General features: G+C 39.4%; 1 protein-coding gene across 2 annotated transcripts in view; it reads right to left on the reverse strand.

The window, feature by feature from the left end:
• The window catches only part of LOC124798044 (leucine-rich PPR motif-containing protein, mitochondrial-like), a 175,122-nt gene that overhangs the window by 82,129 nt on the left and 73,301 nt on the right, over positions 1-19,692 (reverse strand). For both annotated transcript variants that reach the window (XM_047261265.1, XM_047261264.1), the window contains exons 8-9: positions 14,202-14,414; positions 1,066-1,286 (exon numbers count right to left, since the gene is read on the reverse strand). In XM_047261265.1, the coding sequence (XP_047117221.1) occupies positions 1,066-1,286; positions 14,202-14,414 (434 nt within the window). The remainder of the gene's footprint in view (positions 1-1,065; positions 1,287-14,201; positions 14,415-19,692) is intronic.

The raw sequence follows: 19,692 nt of genomic DNA on the forward strand, positions 1-19,692 counted from the left end.
TCAGTTGACTAACAGTTGTCCCTCAACTTCTGTGGCCTGAGGAAAACCACCGATTAGCTGGGCGCTCGCTTCCCTGAAACTGAATGCCTTACTGCGACAGCCCAGCTGCCCTCCATCAACTTGGCCTCACTAGCAGAGCCAACCTTACAATACTATGGCTCGATAACTTTTAGTTGGCTGACAGCTCAGCAGCATACATGTTATGTTACAACTTCCATGCCCCAGATGGACATAAGCAAGCTGTGAAATTCTCTTGTAAAGGAACAAGCTAAAACAGATAAGACGTGACACTAATAAGAGCTATTTTTCACGAGTTCTTATTGCATCAATCAGCTGGAATGACAATTACTAATACAGAAAAAAAGAAGCAAGCTGCTCTCATTATCATCGTCATTGTCCTCCTCCTCCTCCTCCCCCCCCCCTCCTCCTCCTCCTCCCCTCCCCCTCCCTCTGCTACCCTCCGACAAAACAAAATATTTTATTTAAGGAGTTACCTCTAACTTGCATCATATTTATGCCAAACATTTACTGAATAAAACAATATTTTGTAAAAACAATATCTTCTTCTTTTTTAATGATTCATTATAGCAGAATACCCGTTGCTGATTTTAGACGTGCCACAGAAGCAGAAACCTCTTGAGATCATGCTAAACTGCGTTTTAGTTTCAAGTATATGAAAGCTTGGAACTAATGTATACTTACATGACCTGAAAAGTTTGAATTCACATTCTGGTCACTCCTTCAGTACAAGGGTTTTAAATCCCTATTTAAGAAAAATACCCTTTGAAGGAAAAATATATGGGCCCCGAGAGAAGTTTTAAGAAGGAGTTTAACTGCATTTGTGTGCCATAGGTGTTTTACAGCTTGTACTACATATGATGCCATTTTTTTCCTATTTCCTACATTTCATGTTGCTTTCCATTCCCATTTAATTGTATCACATTATTTCATGTTAAATTATTTTTCATTTTGCCTTGCCTTCTCAGTTATTTAAATTTACATTTTAATCTTCCATAAGGACAGTTTTGCCCATACACATATGTATAATTTTTATGTTTGACTTACTTGCATAATGTTGACAATTTCTTTCGCTTCTATTTTTATACGTTTAGAAGTCATAGCACCCAACAAGAAATAGCCTCCAACATCTGTATTGCTGTTATTGCTGATACTTGAGAAAGTCTTTATTAGGCTTATTACCGTTGGCAGGTCCTTAGTGACCAAATATGCAACAGCCAATGGAGTAGTGAGTGAACTGGCATCAATCTGAAATTTGTACGTTCCACCTGCAGTGGGACACAATATCAAGATATGAATATCTTGGTATGGGCTGCAGTTAGAAGAATAAACACTACCAAAATTTTAATGCAAATGTTATTTTAGAGTAAAATGTATCAACGTTTTTAATGACATACGTGAGATGGACATAGGAAAGGGCAGGCAGAAAGGGAGAGAGGGGGTGGGGGGTTGGGGTGTAATGTTTGCTGACAGAATGAGTGAGGAAGAAAGATAAAATACATATACGTCTTAAAATTATCAAGAAAATAATTTGGTACCTAACACATATGAATTCACTATATTACTGCAATGTCATCTTTTCTGCATATGGTACAGTACAGCAAAAATTATGCTACGTACAACTATCTCCTGTTTGCTGTTTGTACCTTATATGTGTAATTAATATTATGAGAAGGAAAGTTGCTACTCACCATATAGCGGAGACACTGAGTCGCAGAGAGGAACAACAAAAAGACACTCACAATTAAAGCTTTTGGCCACTGGCCTTCATCAACAATACACACACATTTGCAAACACAAACACATTCACACAACCGCAACTCACACATGACTGCAGTCTCAGGCAACTGGTTTGTGTGTGTGTGTGTGTGTGTGTGTGTGTGTGTGTGTGTAAGAGAGAGAGAGAGAGAGAGAGAGAGAGAGAGATATTCTATTGTTGACAAAGGCCAATGGCCAAAAGCTTTAATTGTGAGAGTCTTTTGTTGCGCCAATCTGCAACTCAGCTTCTCCACTATATGGTGAGTAGCAACTTTCCTTCTCACAATATTGTTTCATTCCATCCTGGATTTTCCATTATATGTGTATTCAATTTATGAAGCACGTGTCACATGAATTTCACAGTAAAACCATCAAGAAGAAGGAAGAAATTTGTGACAAAGGTGGATTGTTTCAATCTGTTATGTTTTTCTATTCTCAATTTTTTAAATTTTTATTTTATTTCCAATACATTTACTGGGTGACATGTAGCACTTATCTGGGAATGTCAAGTTACTATTTAGAGTGAATTCCACTTAAATTTATTATTCAGCTTCCCATTTCAAGTGTTTTGATTTCACTGGTACAATTAATTTTCATGAGGGCACTGTTAATGTTAGCACTACAGTTTGCCACATGCAAAATCCTATGAGCTAATACCTATATTTGAGAATGGTGACCTACACCATATGAAATTTACGCATTCCAACTTTTCTGGAAAGTATTTTAAATTACTAGAATTATCTTCTATAATAAGCTGAGGTGACAAAAGTCATGTGATACCTTCCAATAATGTGTTGGACCTCCTTTAGCCTAGCATAGTGCAGCAACTCAATGTGGTGTGGACTCAACAAGTCACTGGAAGTCCCCTATAGAAGTACTGAGCCCTGCTGCCCCTACAGCCATCCATACCGTATTTACTCGAATCTAAGCCGCACTTTTTTCCCAGTTTATGTAATCCAAAAAACCGTCTGAAGCTTACTATCGAATGCAAAGCAAGAAGAAGTTCTGAAAAATATTGGTAGGTGCCGCCACAATTAACCTCTGCCGTCGAATATATGTAGCACCACACACGCATGCTTTGCAGGCACAAAGATAAATACTGGCGCCAAAAGCTCTGCATCAGTAAAAAAAAAAAAAAAAAAAAAGAGGCGAAGATGAGCTTTTTTTCTCCGTCCCGAGTTTCGACCGCTGCATTTTCATACATTATCCAACGAAGTAAATACAAATTCCGTATAGTTCATCTTCGAATGTAGCAGCATTTCAATGTACTACAAATATCCGACTGGCAAGACTGTTTGGGATGTTTGTCAATATGGCCAACTCTACATTCTGAATTTTTTCCTACCTGTGAGAAGAGATGGTTGCTAATAGGAACTTTTATGAATTGTGAATCGCATGCAGTATTCTCTTCACCATAAGAATAATACGAATATAAACATTTTGCCATGTGTTGTTTCGTGTTTGTTGCTATCTCATTTAAATCCTGTCTGCCTAATAAACTACGAAACTACAGTGAGACAAAAGCAAATGCGGAGGAATATACATATCATGTCATGTTTATATTCGTATTATTCTTATGCCTAATAGTGATACAGTCAGAAATGAAGCACAGCAATTGACTAGATTTTTAAATTTAAGATAATTCTAATTTCTGTGCAGAATGTAATGTACTAAAGAGGCACCTGCAAAGATTTTCAAACGGAGAAAAATTTTCGCTAAACTGTCGTTCAGAACATCTTCTCTATCATATGAAGTCTATTATTTGGTTCTTGTTGATCATTATCAAAGAAAGCAGCAGTGTAAGTAACAACAAATAGCACTCTCTTGCCATTGTTTCGCTAATGAGACGATTCCTCTCCGTCTTTTTTTAATTGTAAGCGGTGGTAGCGCGCATGAAAGAAAGCCATGCCGCAAGCGGCAACAGGCTGTAAACACTCATTATCAGAATGCGACAAACAATGCAAGACACAGTACAGTAATGCATTTTCAGCTTAGAGTGACGTAAACACCTATAACAAAGAGAACGGCACTTATCAGATCAAAGAAAAATAAGCAATCAATTCAAACCAGACGAAGCACGTGAAAAAGGAAGGGTACCCGTATAAATATGGACGGAGCACCTGATGCATAGCAATAGCTACCTGGTATAGCTTAACTGCTAAGCTTACAACTCGAACCAAACTACTGTATCGTCATTCATTTGACCTAAATTGTGTCTCACATTGCAATGTACCAACTTTGTTTCGATTTGGAGGTGCGGCCTAAAACTTTTCTCTCCCCTTGAATTTTGAGTCTCAAATTTCAGGTGCAACTTAGATTCGGGAAAATTTTTTTTCCTTAATTTCGTGTCTCATTTTTCAGGTGCGGCTTAGATTCGAGTGCGGCTTAGATGCGAGTAAATACGGTAATTGTGAAAGTGTGCAGGATTTTGTGCAAGAACTGCCCTCTCGATAATGTCTATAAATGTTTGACGGGATTCATGTCGGGCGATCTGAGTGGCCAAATCATTTGCTTGAATTCTCCAGAAAGTTCATCAAACCAATTGGGAACAATTGTGGCCTGCTGATAAGGCATGTTGACAGCCATAAAATTTAAACAGTTGTTTGGGAACGGGAAGTCCATGAATGGCTGGGTGCAAATGGTCTCCAAGTGGCCGAACGAAACCATCTTCAGACAACGATAAGTTCAGCTGGATCAAACGGCCCGTTCCATGTAAACACAGCCCACACCTTTATGGAGCCACCATCAGCCTGCATAGTGCCTTATTGACAACTTGGATCCATGGCTTTTTGTGGTCTGCACCACACTCAAACCCTACCATCAGCTCTTACCAATTGAAATTGGGACTCAACTGACAAGGTCAGTTTTCCAGTTGTCTAGGATCCAACCGATATGGTCACAAGCCCAGAGGAGGCGCTGCACGTGATGTCATGCTGTTAGCAAAGGTACTCGCATTGGTCACCTCTTCCCATAGCCCATTAATGCTACATTTTGCCACTCTGTCCTAATGGATATGTTTGTCATAGATATCACATTGATTTTGGAGGTTATTTCACGCAGTGTTGCTTGTCTGTTAGCACCGACAACTTTCTGCAAACACTCTTGCTCTCGATTATTAAGTGGAGGGTGTTGGCCACTGCATTGTCCATGGTGAGAGTTAATGCCTGAAATTTGCTATTCTCGGCACACTCTTCACACTGTGGATCTCGGAATACTGAATTCCCCAACTATTTCCTATATCAAATGTCTCAGGCATCTATGAATCACCTGAGTACGAATGATGGCTCCACCAATGCATTGCCCTTTTATATCTTGTGTACGCAATAGTACCGCAATCAGCATAAGTGCGTATTGCTATCCCATGACTTCTGTCACCTCAGTGTAAGTTCATAAACAGTTCCATTTTCTGTTGTGGATTTCGTCAAAATACTCTTAAAGTCTACACTTCAACTACTTACTTTTGTTACCTTAATTTTTCTGTACCATTTGACATACAGTGTTAATTAATTAACTAATTAATTAATACTTTCATAAAAACTATCATTATTTGCAATATGGTGCTCACTCAGGAAAGAAATAAGAATCACATGGCAGAGGGAAATTAGTGTCCATCTACTCTTATAAATTTGTAACATTTTCTGTAATATTCCATTAGTTCTTGTAATAAATCAAAAATAGTAATTTACAACCTAGCCATTTTTCAAAGTATAATGTAGTTTCCAAAATAATAATTTGTTCCTATGCCAGTCTTTATAGGTTGGGACTGCCCATGAAATATCAGTCCGTGGTTAGGGAGCTAACAAGTAACACCTATGCTGGACGTGCTCCCGTTATTTGACTCAGATTTATTTTATGTACATTCTGCATGTGAGAATACATGTTTTGGAAACTGCGAAGCTCATTAACTTTAAATACTTCTGAGTGAATTCAGTATGTAAAATTAATGAATATTCTTCTGAACTATGTTGTGATTGTCAAGAGTGTATAAGCTGTTGTTGGACTCAGTTATTTGTATGATGGACTCACCTAAATCAGCTACCGAAGTATAATGCATTTAACAATTTGCTAAAGGACTGTACTAAACATGAACTGTTTTATTTTTTTGATAAATATGAACTATCTATTTTGTGTCTCTATTCAATCACTAACTTTATCACTGTAATTATGCGTGCTATCCTGGATAATTGTACCAATAATTTGTATGTATAAATTGGCCACCATAATTAACACTTTGCCATCCGCATGTCTCGTACAAATCTATTCACTTGGCGCCGGCAGCGCTAAGTCAGATTACTTGCCTTGTTGCCGGCCATTCTTGACATTATCGGGACATTATAAATTGTTAAGTTTTACTAATCTCATCATTAGTTCTCATCAGTTCTCAACCCTGTTCCACTACTTTCATGAAATTTCGAAGATATACATAGGTAAATAAATACAAAATTTGTTTGTTTCATATATTTGTTTATTCGCATTGTCTTTGGTACTCCTTTCATATGATACGCAGCAAAACAGTCTCCAAGATGTAACACAACTCCACAAGACTTGCACATTAAGTTTGGTGTTCTTTTTTTTTGTTTTTGGAACATACATAGCAGTTTCTTCGTTTTCGTTTATTTGTTTCGGAAATAATATTAGTTGGTCTTTTATCCACAAGTCAGACACTTTCAATAAAAAAGTCATGAAATTGGAGACTCTTATGTTCTGTATTGAAATACTGACTTGTACAGAATGCATTAAATAATGTGCAATTCAAGAGGTACATGCAAACCTTTTTTGACCATTTTATAGTTTTTCTATATAGAGGTTATAACTCAAATATTGGTCTGCCCGATCCACTTCTTTCATTTATTTGTTGTAGTCTACTACACTTTCAGGTTTTTTTATTGTGTAATTGTTTTTTCTACATTTTCTTTGAGTGTCAGTCAAAGTGGCATTATGTATTGTAGAGATCATGCATATCGTTTTAGTTTTCGAAGCTCTCCATACCCGTATGAGTACTTCACCTTCCCGCTGATGACACGTTTCAAACCCATTGACTTTTGCGTGCTTTAATTTTTCTGGAAACCCTCTATTTTGCTGTATCGTTCCACAAACTCGAATTTTCATTTTGAGTAACTTCTCTGAAAGTTCTACACTATTATAACAATTATCCATGTAGAGGTGATGCCACTTTCCATAAGAAGGTGTCAACAGTTCCATCACTGTAGTTGCTAAAGGCTGTCCAGGACCAGAATATATCTTGAATAAGGAAATGTTCCCATACTCGAATCTCGCAGCATCTGAATGAGTATACCATATTTCCTAATTTCCGACCGATTGTAAACCTTAAAATTTAACCGACCACGCCACGGTATCATTCCTTCATCTACTGAGACATTTTGACTTAGATTAAAAGTTTCTTTAAACTTTTTGGAAAAACAATCAACTACGAATTGCACTTTGAAAAGCTGGCTGGCATTATACAGAAAAATGTAAAACTGAAAATATTTGTCTGAATCAATTGCGGGACACTGTTCTGCGAAATATCAAATTTGTTGACCAATAATCATCGATCCTTGCTTTGTTTACAATTCCCATAAGGATAGCAAGCCCAAACCATTTTCTAAGTTCGGGTCCCGTAACGTCGACAAATTTGGAATTCTTTCTTTCTTTCTTTTTTTAAAATTCAGTTTCGTTCTATTCCAATTTTGACTATAGTACTTATTGGTTTTGTTGCTAATATATTCAAATAGATCATTCCCAATATATAATTCTACCACATCCTCGACACACTATGTATCTTTGAGAAATATGTTTGGACCCTTATCCCATCGCTGGGTGGGCCACCTGTGGAATACTCCAGGCCCTTCACAGATTTATTCTATCCCATCGTTGCGTGGGCCACCTGTAGATGCATTCATGTCACATTCCTGTATCGTGCATCTGTTGCCCACCCTTTGCGAACTCCCTCCCCAACCCCCGCCAGCCTCCTTTCACACTCACAATGGAAACACCAGGTTGGAATGTCAACAATATTAGAAAAAGGACAGATTGCCACTCACCGTAACCCGCTGTGTTGCAGAGAGGTAAAATGGAAAGGCTGTTACATATTATAGCTTTCAGCCAAAGCCTTCTTCAGCAAAGAAAACATACGTACATTCACCCACGCAAGCACATCTTGTACACACATGACCACTACCACCAGCAGCACTTTTCTTAATTTAGATTAAAAATTATTGGAGATAATGCATCTCCTCGTCTATGATCAGTTACGACTTCAAAATGGTCTGTAGTGATCTTTAATCTACAATACATTTCCTCTAAACACATCTGTGCTAGTCTTATTAACTTTTGTGGGAACAGAAACATTCTCACGATATAGGTGATTCCACCCTACATAGGATGTCGTAAACTGGGCCAGAGGTGCATCAAAAGCCATGGGGAACACAATTCCTCTATGATGGGCATCCATGCGTAATGCCACTGGTCCTCCAGGTGGGGGGGGTGGGGGGTGGGGGGGGGGGGTTGTGCAGAGGATTACCTCCCTGCTCACACAAAAAAAATAGGTATATTGGTCACACAAAAAAATACATTGGTCAGGAGCCTTGGAATCAGGACCATCTCAACTGAAATTGGACACTGTGACAGACAATGGACTTCTCCTCTGGAACCTGGAATTTAAGTGGCCTATATAGGCCTGGAAGTGCGCAGAGAATGACCAAGAATTGCGACTCTCCACCAGATTAGATGGAAGGGTACAGGATTAATCAAGACAAGCAATGTACCTGAATATCCTGTGTGGGGGGCACACACATAATAAGCTATGCTTACCTGTTAAACAGGCAGATGCGTGAAAGCAGACAATGTTATTGAACATACTATACCTTTCTTACTCGTTATCACTCATCATAATGAAAAGTACTAATATGTGTGCACAGCTGTGGGTAACAACTAGTAATATTATAAGTGCGAAAGTAGCTCTGTCTGTCACATTCTCATGACTAAACTGTTGAACTGATTTCAATGAAATTTGGTACAGCTGTGTGCGCTGTGTCATCATTCACTGGGGCGGTTGGGAGAGAAGAAAGCTGGAGGTGGGGTGGACACCACGAGCTATGCTTACCCATAAAGGCAGACATGTGAGGGCAGCTCGTGTTATTGCACATACGATAGCTTATTTACTCACCTTCACTTATCATAACAAAACTACTGAAATATGAGTGCAGCTGCAGGTAACACTAGTTTCTAATGAAAAATAAAGCACCAAAGAAAAATTTAACCCATTTGAATTCATTTGTCATTTATGAAGGAAGTTCAAAGATTTTTATAGGAGTAATAATGGAAGAAACATCTGCCTTTCCCTCTCACACAGTCAAATGCCCTTGAAATAAATAAATAAAACATGCACTACAAAGGAATTATCCAAATGGGACAGAAATCTACAGATGTGATGTACATACGCAGACAAACATATGATTGCAATTATTTCACAAAAACTGGGTGATTTATTCAAGACAAAGGGCGCTAGTCCACCTCTGGTCTTTATGCAAGCAGTTATTTGGCTTGACACTAAGAGTTGTTGGCTGTCCTACTGAGAGATATTGGGACAAATTCTGTCCTATTGGCGCATCAGATCATCAAAATCCTGAGCTGGTAGAATGGCTCAACTGGGGAGAGATCCAATGACCTTGATGGCCAATGTAGGGTTTGGCAAGCATGAAGACAAGCTGTAGAAACTCTCGCTGTGTCCAGATGGGCATTATCTCGCTGAAATGTAAGCCCAGTATTGCTTTCCATGAAGGGCAAAAAACGAGGAGTAGAATATTGATTTGCCACTGTGCTGCAAGTGTGCCGTGTACGACAAACAAAGGGGTCCTGCTATAAAATGAAATGGCAGCCCACGCCATCACTCCTGGGTGTCAGGCTATATGGCGGACAACAGTCAGGCTGATATCCCACTTTTGTCTGGGGCATCTCCAGACATGTCTTTGTTCGTCATCAGGGCTCAATTTGAAGCAGGACTTGTCACTGAAGACCATTCTACTTCAGTCAATGAGACTGCAAGCTGAAGTCGTGTTTGGATACCATCCTGACTATCACACACCATATAGCATGACAACTAAAAGTGATGGTCTGGGGTGCCATTTCTTTTCATAGCAAGACTCCTTTGGTTGCCATCCGTGGTACCCTTACAGCACAGCAGAATGTCGCCAATATTCTATGCCCAATCTTGTCCTTCACTGCAAGCCATTCTGGACTTACATTTCAGCACAATAAAGCCTGCCTGAACACAGCGAGAGTTTCTACAGTTTGTCTTCATGCTTCCCAAACCCTACCTTGGCCAGCAAGGTCACTGGATCTCTCCACAAGTGAGAATGTTTGGAGCATTATGGGCAGTGTCCTCCAACCAGCTCAGGTCTTTGATGATCTAATCCACCAATTGGACAAATGTGGCATGATATCCCTCAGCAGCACAGTCAACAACTCTCTCAATCAGTGCCAAGCCAAATAACTGCTTGCATATGGGCCAGATATTAATTAACACATTAGTGACTTTCTCAATTTGTGAAACTCTTTCTCTTGAATAAATCTTCCAATTTTTTTTGAAACTGTAATCATTTGTTTGTCTGCTAATTTACATCACATCTATCAATTTCCATCCCATTTGGATAATTCCTTCATGATGCGTCATTTTTTATACACCATCACTATAGTTCAAGAGCCAGTGTATCTATATCAATCAGACACAAAACTGTGACTATTAATTCTTATACCACATTTAATCATGGATATAATGTTAAAAAGCATTCCTTAACATAAAAAAACCTTGGTGTACTGTATAACATAGTCAGTTTTTTGTGAAACTAGTGTACATGCTACACTTCCTCTGCAGCAGCATTCTAAGATGTGCTGCATAACTGTTTTGTATGCTATAATATTAGAACTGACAGCATTTTCTCCACTACCTAACCAGTGAAGCGACATCTGCTACCTCCTTATCTATGACTGAGCCTATGCTGCTTCAATATTTGTTGATGATGCTCCATCTCCAATAACATGCTGTGCACTACCTACTACAAAATCCTCCATCCAGTCACTGATCATGTTTGGTACACAATATGATTGGACTTATTTTAATAGCACTGGTGTGGTACTGAGCCATATGTTTTCCAGAAGTAAAGAAACTGATCAACAGCTTTCAGCGTTTCACATGAGAAATGGGTACCATATTTACTCAAATGTAAGCTGCCCTTTTTTTCTGGTTTTTGTAATCCAAAAAACTGCCTGCGGCTTAGAATTGAGTGCAAAGTAAGCAGAAGTTCTGAAAAATGTTGGTAGGTGCTGCTACAACTAACTTCTGCCATCAAATATATGTAGCACTACACAGGCATGCTTTGCAGGCACAAAGATAAATACTGGCGCCAAAACCTCTGCATCAGTAAATAAATTAAAAGAAAAGTAGACGAAAGTAAACATTATGCCATGTATTCTTTCGTGTCTGCTGCTATCTCATTTAAATCCTGTCTGCCTAATAAACTACGAAACTAGAGTGAGACAACAGCAAACACGGAAGAATATACATATCATGTCATGTTTATATCTGTATTATTCTTTTGCTGAACAGTGATACAGTCAGAAATGAAGCGAGGCAATTGACTAGATTTTTAAATCTAAGATGACTCTAATTTCTGTGCAGAATGTAATGTTCTAAAGAGGCGCCTGCAAAGATTTTCAAACGGAGAAAAATTTTCGCTAAACTCTCGTTCAGAACATCTTCTATCATACGCAGTCTATTATTTGGTTCTTGTTGATCATTATCAAAGAAAGCAGCAGTGTAAGTAACAACAAGTAGCAGTCTCTTGCCATTGTTTAGCTTATGAGACAATTCCTCTCTTTTTTTTTTATTGTAAGCCACGGTAGCACACACAAAAGCAACCCATGCCACGAGCGGCGACAGGTCGTAAACAGTCATTATCAGAATGCGACAAACAATGCATGACACAGTACAATAATGCATTTTCAGCTTAGAGTGATGTAAACACCTATAACAAAGAACGGCGCTTATCAGATCAAAGAAAAATAAGCAATCAATTCAAACCAGACAAAGCACGTGAAAAAGGAAGGGTACCCGTATAAATACGGACGGAGCACCTGACACACAGCAATGGCTACTTGGTAAAGCTTAACTGTTAAGCTTAGGACTCGAACCAAACTACTGTAGCTGTATCCTCATCCATTCAACCTCAATTTTGTCTCATGTTAAAATGGACCAAATTTGTTTTGATTTGGAGGTGCGGTCTAAAACTTTTCTCTCCCCTTGAATTTCGAGTCTCAAATTTCAGGTGCGGTTTAGATTCGGGAAAATTCTTTTTTCTTGATTTCGAGTCTCATTTTTCAGGTGTGGCTTAGATTCAAGTGTGGCTTAGATTCGAGTAAATACGGTAAGTTGAGTTTGCACAAACGATGTTTTTGAAATCCAAGTTGGATGTTGTAGAAGGGGTCATTCTGTTCAAGATACATTATTGTGCTTGAACTTAGAATATGTTCTAATATTCTAAAATACACGGTAGTCAATGATTATCTGTGCTATATTCCAACTACTGCATTTGATAGAAATTCAACTGAGCCCTGGAGCTTTGTTCAGTTTCAGCAGTTTATTAACCCCAACAATCTACTTCTACACAAATACTTTGCAAACCACTATATGGTGCATGGCAGAGGGTATCTTGTACTACTGCTACTCATTCCCTTTTCTGCTCCACTCACAAAAGGAGAGAGAGAAAAATGATCAGCTATATGCACCAGTGAGAGCTTTGATTTCACTTATCTTGTCTTCTTGGTCATTGCGCGAGGTGTATGTTGGAAGCAGGAGGACTGTTCTGCAATCTGTCATAAATGTTGTATCTCTAAACTTTCTCAATAGAGTTTTGAGAAATGAATATCTTCTTCCCTCCAGCGATTCCCTTAAAAGTTTACAAAGTACTTCTGTAATACTAAAGTGCTGATGAAACCAATCAGTAACGAATCTAGCAGCATGCCTCTGAACTGCTACAATTTCTTCCTTTAATACTACCCAGTGGAGATTCCAAACACAAGCAGTACTCAAGAATGGGTAGCACAAATGTTCTGTATGTGGTGTATCATTTATACACGAGCTACATTTTCCTAGAATTCTTCCAGTACATCACAGTCAGCCATTCGCCTTCTCTACAACCAACCTTACTCTGACCTTTAATTATGGATATCTTTTAAGTTGATTAGTTTTCAGAAAACAAACAGGTTACCAGACAGAGGACTTTCTAATGAATGGTGTCATTACCTCTGCAAATACTGATTAGCTCATTCGGATTTCACCATTACGCATTCTATTAACAATTTTGGTTAACAGGTTCTTATCCTTCCACGTTTGCTTCTTCCTGACATGGGCCACACCATCAGTATTTCTAACAAGCGAATCAAGTCTTACAGGTTCAGTTTCGATTTCTGTACAAGACAGCACTTCAAACTTGTTGGTTAGGAGGCTAGGTGTACTATCTTGAGTTATTTCTGGTCCCTGCTTCCACTGTAGTGGGAAGTGACAAGCCACTCAACAGTCAAACTGACTGCATGTAGAGGAGACAATATCCACAGCAGACGATTTTACTTCAAGTACCTTTAGAAGCTATGTCGCATGTCAACCTGTAGCCCACTCAGCACATCTATCCCCAGCAGCTTCTAGCCTCTTGCAAACAGTCAGGTTGATTTCCAGCTACTGACAAACAGCAACTAACTCATTCTATGCTCAGAAAAAGCATTCACTATCTACCTGCATTGTGACTGGTGTAATGTTTTTCAGAAAATTACACAAATAATTTTAACTAAAATTGCTGTTCCTCTTTCAACATACGGATCTGTTATGGTGGAAGGATTACAAGTTCCTTGTAAGAACTGGGGTGATCCCTACCAAAGAAAGTGATTTTTCTTTTATAACAGGAGAAAAATATGGGATTAAGTTTACTGATTGAAGTTTTTGAACTTTTATTTGTCAAGGTTATGATATTTAACAAAACCACATAACAAACATGAAAATAGCATAAATTTACAAACGTGCAAATAATTTACACAAAGGAACTAAATGGAAAATGATATGGAATACACAAAATACATGGAGCACACTATTATGACAAAACGATTGACTTCGTTAGAGATATGTTTACTTTGCAACAATGGTCAGGTCTGATAGTCTAGAGGCAAGGAACGTGCTTGGAAACCAAAAGGTTGTAGAACTGAAGCCCATTCAGTTTACGGAATATTACGGTCTGCCTTTAACCTAGCTTTCACCTCTCAATGATTGACCAGGAATGACTTATTTCTTTGCAAAACAATATAAATACTGATTCCTGGAAGTTTTTAGATGATGGAAATTAACAATTCCTTAAATTGAAACAAAAAGTTTTACTCACATAACTCCTGAATATGTTGTAGACAACCAAGTCTCAGAAGTACAGCTAGCAGTGGGACCATAATTGCAGAAAGTTTAAGTTCAAGATCTTGTAGTTTACGCACAAGTTGAACTGGATCTGACAGTGAGCAATATGGGAGAACATAGTCTTGCAATGTGTCTGAATCTGGGCTCACCTCCAACTCTTTCATCTGAGACAGAATATTAAAAACTCCTGGAAAAAGACCACACGTTTGACAATTATAATATGTTTAAAAATTGTTGAAAAAGAGGCTGATCACATTGAAATCAGCACATAACTAATTACAAAAATGAAATATTAAAGTTTACATTACAATGGCATGGAGGAGGTGGAAGGGGGAAGGGGAAGGAGGGGCACGAGGAAGGAAAACGAGTGGAGAAAGCACGAAGCCTCCACATTCCTTTGATGATTCACATAGGATACACTTTTAAATACCGTGAAATACACTGAAGTGTGTTCTGGGTAATTTTCATCTGTTTGTCTCAATACATCTTCATAATATTTGCAACAGTAGAATAATTCAGAAATATCCACAGTAACTACAGTTACAGTCATTCAATACAGCGTGTAACCATGCACTAGACTGGTAGAGTCATTATGATTCTTAATGAGTTTCTCATAATGTTTGTTTATTCATTTATTTTTTAACAACTGTAAAGCATTTTCAATACGGTCCCAGTATAGAAAATGTGCTGGGATTTAACTGATACACTCATGTTGTCGTATGTCATTCAACAACAGAAATAATGGTTATTGTTGCCAATAGTAAGGTTATTTGCCAATAGCAGTACCAGGAATAAAAGGTCCAGGTGCCTCATACCTATAACAGTTGGTTCTCAAATTCTTACTCAGTTGCTTTATTTATTTACAAAATACAGGGATTTGCAGATGGGGAATGTGGGTTAAATCATGCAGTATCTACAACATGTGTTGTTGTTGTTGTGGTCTTCAGTCCTGAGACTGGTTTGATGCAGCTCTCCATGCTACTCTATCCTGTGCAAGCTTTTTCATCTCCCAGTACCTACTGCAACCTACATCCTTCTGAATCTGCTTAGTGTATTCATCTCTTGGTCTCCCTCTACGATTTTTACCCTCCACACTGCCCTCCAATACTAAATTGGTGATCCCTTGATGCCTCAGAACATGTCCTACCAACCGATCCCTTCTTCTGGTCAAGTTGTGCCACAAACTTCTCTTCTCCCCAATCCTATTCAATACTTCCTCATTAGTTATGTGATCTACCCATCTAATCTTCAGCATTCTTCTGTAGCACCACATTTCGAAAGCTTCTATTCTCTTCTTGTCCAAACTATTTATCGTCCATGTTTCACTTCCATACATGGCTACACTCCATACGAATACTTTCAGAAATGACTTCCTGACACTTAAATCAATACTGGATGTTAACAAATTTCTCTTCTTCAGAAACGCTTTCCTTGCCATTGCCAGCCTACATTTTATATCCTCTCTACTTCGACCATCATCAGTTATTTTGCTCCCCAAATAGCAAAACTCCTTTACTACTTTAAGTGCCTCATTTCCTAATCTAATTCCCTCAGCATCACCCGACTTAATTAGACTACATTCCATTATCCTTGTTTTGCTTTTGTTGATGTTCATCTTATATCCTCCTTTCAAGACACTGTCCATTCCATTCAACTGCTCATCCAAGTCCTTTGCTGTCTCTGACAGAATTACAATGTCATCGGCGAACCTCAAAGTTTTTATTTTTTCTCCCTGAATTTTAATACCTACTCCGAATTTTTCTTTTGTTTCCTTTACTGCTTGCTCAATATACAGATTGAACAACATCGGGGAGAGGCTACAACCCTGTCTTACTCCCTTCCCAACCACTGCTTCCCTTTCATGTCCCTCGACTCTTATAACTGCCATCTGGTTTCTGTACAAATTGTAAATAGCCTTTCGCTCCCTGTATTTTACCCCTGCCACCTTTAGAATTTGAAAGAGAGTATTCCAGTCAACATTGTCAAAAGCTTTCTCTAAGTCTACAAATGCTAGAAATGTAGGTTTGCCTTTCCTTAATCTTTCTTCTAAGATAAGTCGTAAGGTCAGTATTGCCTCACGTGTTCCAGTGTTTCTACGGAATCCAAACTGATCTTCCCCGAGGTTGGCTTCTACTGGTTTTTCCATTCGTCTGTAAAGAATTCGTGTTAGTATTTTGTAGCTGTGACTTATTAAGCTGATAGTTCGGTAATTTTCACATCTGTCAACACCTGCTTTCTTTGGGATTGGAATTATTATATTCTTCTTGAAGTCTGAGGGTATTTCGCCTGTTTCATACATCTTGCTCACCAGATGGTAGAGTTTTGTCAGGACTGGTTCTCCCACGGCCGTCAATAGTTCCAATGGAATATTGTCTACTCCGGGGGCCTTGTTTCGACTCAGCTCTTTCAGTGCTCTGTCAAATTCTTCACGCAGTATCATATCTCCCATTTCATCTTCATCTACATCCTCTTCCATTTCCATAATATTGTCCTCAAGTACATCGCCCTTGTATAGACCCTCTATATACTCCTTCCACCTTTCTGCTTTCCCTTCTTTGCTTAGAACTGGGTTTCCATCTGAGCTCTTGATATTCATACAAGTCGTTCTCTTATCTCCAAAGGTCTCTTTAATTTTCCTGTAGGCGGTATCTATCTTACCCCTAGTGAGATAGGCCTCTACATCCTTACATTTGTCCTCTAGCCATCCCTGCTTAGCCATTTTGCACTTCCTGTCGATCTCATTTTTGAGACGTTTGTATTCCTTGTTGCCTGTTTCACTTACTGCATTTTTATATTTTCTCCTTTCATCAATTAAATTCAATATTTCTTCTGTTACCCAAGGATTTCTACTAGCCCTCGTCTTTTTACCTACTTGATCCTCTGCTGCCTTCACTACTTCATCCCTCAAAGCTACTCATTCTTCTTCTACTGTATTTATTTCCCCCATTCCTGTCAATTGCTCCCTTATGCTCTCCCTGAATCTCTGTACAATCTCTGGTTCTTTCAGTTTATCCAGGTCCCATCTCCTTAAATTCCCACCTTTTTGCAGTTTCTTCAGTTTTAATCTACAGGTCATAACCAATAGATTGTGGTCAGAGTCCATATCTGCCCCTGGAAATGTCTTACAATTTAAAACCTGGTTCCTAAATCTCTGTCTTACCATTATATAATCTATCTGATACCTTTTAGTATCTCCAGGGTTCTTCCATGTATACAACCTTCTTTCATGATTCTTAAACCAAGTGTTAGTTATGATTATGTTGTGCTCTGTCTTCAACATGTATCAGGGTGTAATGTACTACTAAATTAGTAAATTATTATTTTACACACATTGGTATAAAAATAACCATCACAATAGGCACAAGAACATGTAAAATTAAACTATTTATGGGAATGTAAATTTAATGACACTTGGAGAATGTCTAAATAGTTAATTTTGCATGTTCTTGTGCCTATTGTGATGGTTATTTTTATACCTGTGTGTGTGTGTGTGTGTGTGTGTGTGTGTGTGTGTGTGTGTAAAAACAGGAATTGAAATGCAGCAACAAGGCATTATACAACACAGCCAACACCGCGTGGATTTACCAGAGAGCTTTGAAGCAGAACATTTCTATCAGCCACAGTTAGGTAAGTGATAACTGGAGACAGTCGAAAGCTTATTCAAAATAATGATATTTGAGGATACACAGATGCACATAAATTAAGGTAGAATGGTGAGAGTAAGGAAAGAAAGGGAGAATAACAAAGTAATATAGTTCTAAAAACCAAGATGATGTGACTTACCAAACAAAAGCGCTGGCACGTCGATAGACACACAAACAAACACAAACATACACACAAAATTCAAGCTTCCGCAACAAACTGTTGCCTCATCAGGAATGAGGGAAGGCGAGGGAAAGACGAAAGGATGTGGGTTTTAAGGGAGAGGGTAAGGAGTCATTCCAATCCCGGGAGCGGAAAGACTTACCTTAGGGGGAAAAAAGGACGGGTATACACTCGTACACACACACATATCCATCCACACATATACAGACACAAGCAGACATATACAGAGGCAAAGAGTTTGGGCAGAGATGTCAGTCGAGGCGGAAGTGCAGAGGCAAATATGTTGAATGACAGGTGAGGTATGAGTGGCGGCAACTTGAAATTAGTGGAGATTGAGGCCTTGTGGATAACGGGAAGAGAGGATATATTGTAGAGCAAGTTCCCATCTCCGGAGTTCGGATAGGTTGGTGTAAGTGGGAAGTATCCAGATAACCCGGATGGTGTAACACTGTGCCAAGATGTGCTGGCCGTGCACCAAGGCATGTTTAGCCACAGGGTAATCCTCATTACCAACAAACACTGTCTGCCTGTGTCCATTCATGTGAATGGACAGTTTGTTGCTGGTCATTCCCACATAGAATGCGTCACAGTGTAGGCAGGTCAGTTGGTAAATCACGTGGGTTCTTTCACACGTGGCTCTGCCTTTGATCGTGTACACCTTACGGGTTACAAGACTGGAGCAGGTGGTGGTGGGAGGATGCATGGAACAGGTTTTACACCGGGGGCGGTTACAAGGGTAGGAGCCAGAGGGTAGGGAAGGTGGTTTGGGGATTTCATAGGGATGAACTAAGAGGTTACGAAGGTTAGGTGGACGGCGGAAAGACACTCTTGGTGGAGTGGGGAGGATTTCATGAAGGATGGATCTCATTTCAGGGCAGGATTTGAGGAAGTCGTATCCCTGCTGGAGGGTCACATTCAGAGTCTGATCCAGTCCCGGAAAGTATCCTGTCACAAGTGGGGCACTTTTGTGTTTCTTCTGTGGGAGGTTCTGGGTTTGAGAGGATGAGGAAGTGGCTCTGGTTATTTGCTTCTGTACCAGATCGGGAGGGTAGTTGCGGGATGCGAAAGCTGTTGTCAGGTTGTTGGTGTAATGGTTCAGGGATTCCGGACTGGAGCAGATTTGTTTGCCACGAAGACCTAGGCTGTAGGGAAAGGACCGTTTGATGTGGAATGGGTGGCAGCTGTCATAATGGAGGTACTGTTGCTTGTTGGTGGGTTTGATGTGGACGGACGTGTGAAGCTGGCCATTGGAAAGGTGGAGGTCAACATCAAGGAAAGTGGCATGGGATTTGGAGTAGGACCAGGTGAATCTGATGGAACCACAGGAGTTGAGGTTGGAGAGGAAATTCTGTAGTTCATCTTCACTGTGAGTCCAGATCATGAGGATGTCATCAATAAATCTGTACCAAACTTTGGGTTGGCAGGCTTGGGTAACCAAGAAAGCTTCCTCTAAGCGACCCATGAATAGGTTGGCATACGAGGGGGCCATCCTGGTACCCATGGCTGTTCCCTTTAATTGTTGGTATGTCTGGCCTACAAAAGTGAAGAAGTTGTGGGTCAGGATGAAGCTGGCTAAGGTAATGAGGAAAGAGGTTTTAGGTAGGGTGGTAGGTGATCGGCATGAAAGGAAGTGCTCCATC

The sequence above is a fragment of the Schistocerca piceifrons genome, chromosome 5 (genome assembly GCF_021461385.2).
Source record: "Schistocerca piceifrons isolate TAMUIC-IGC-003096 chromosome 5, iqSchPice1.1, whole genome shotgun sequence".
In the NCBI taxonomy this organism is placed as follows: Eukaryota; Metazoa; Arthropoda; class Insecta; order Orthoptera; family Acrididae; genus Schistocerca; species Schistocerca piceifrons.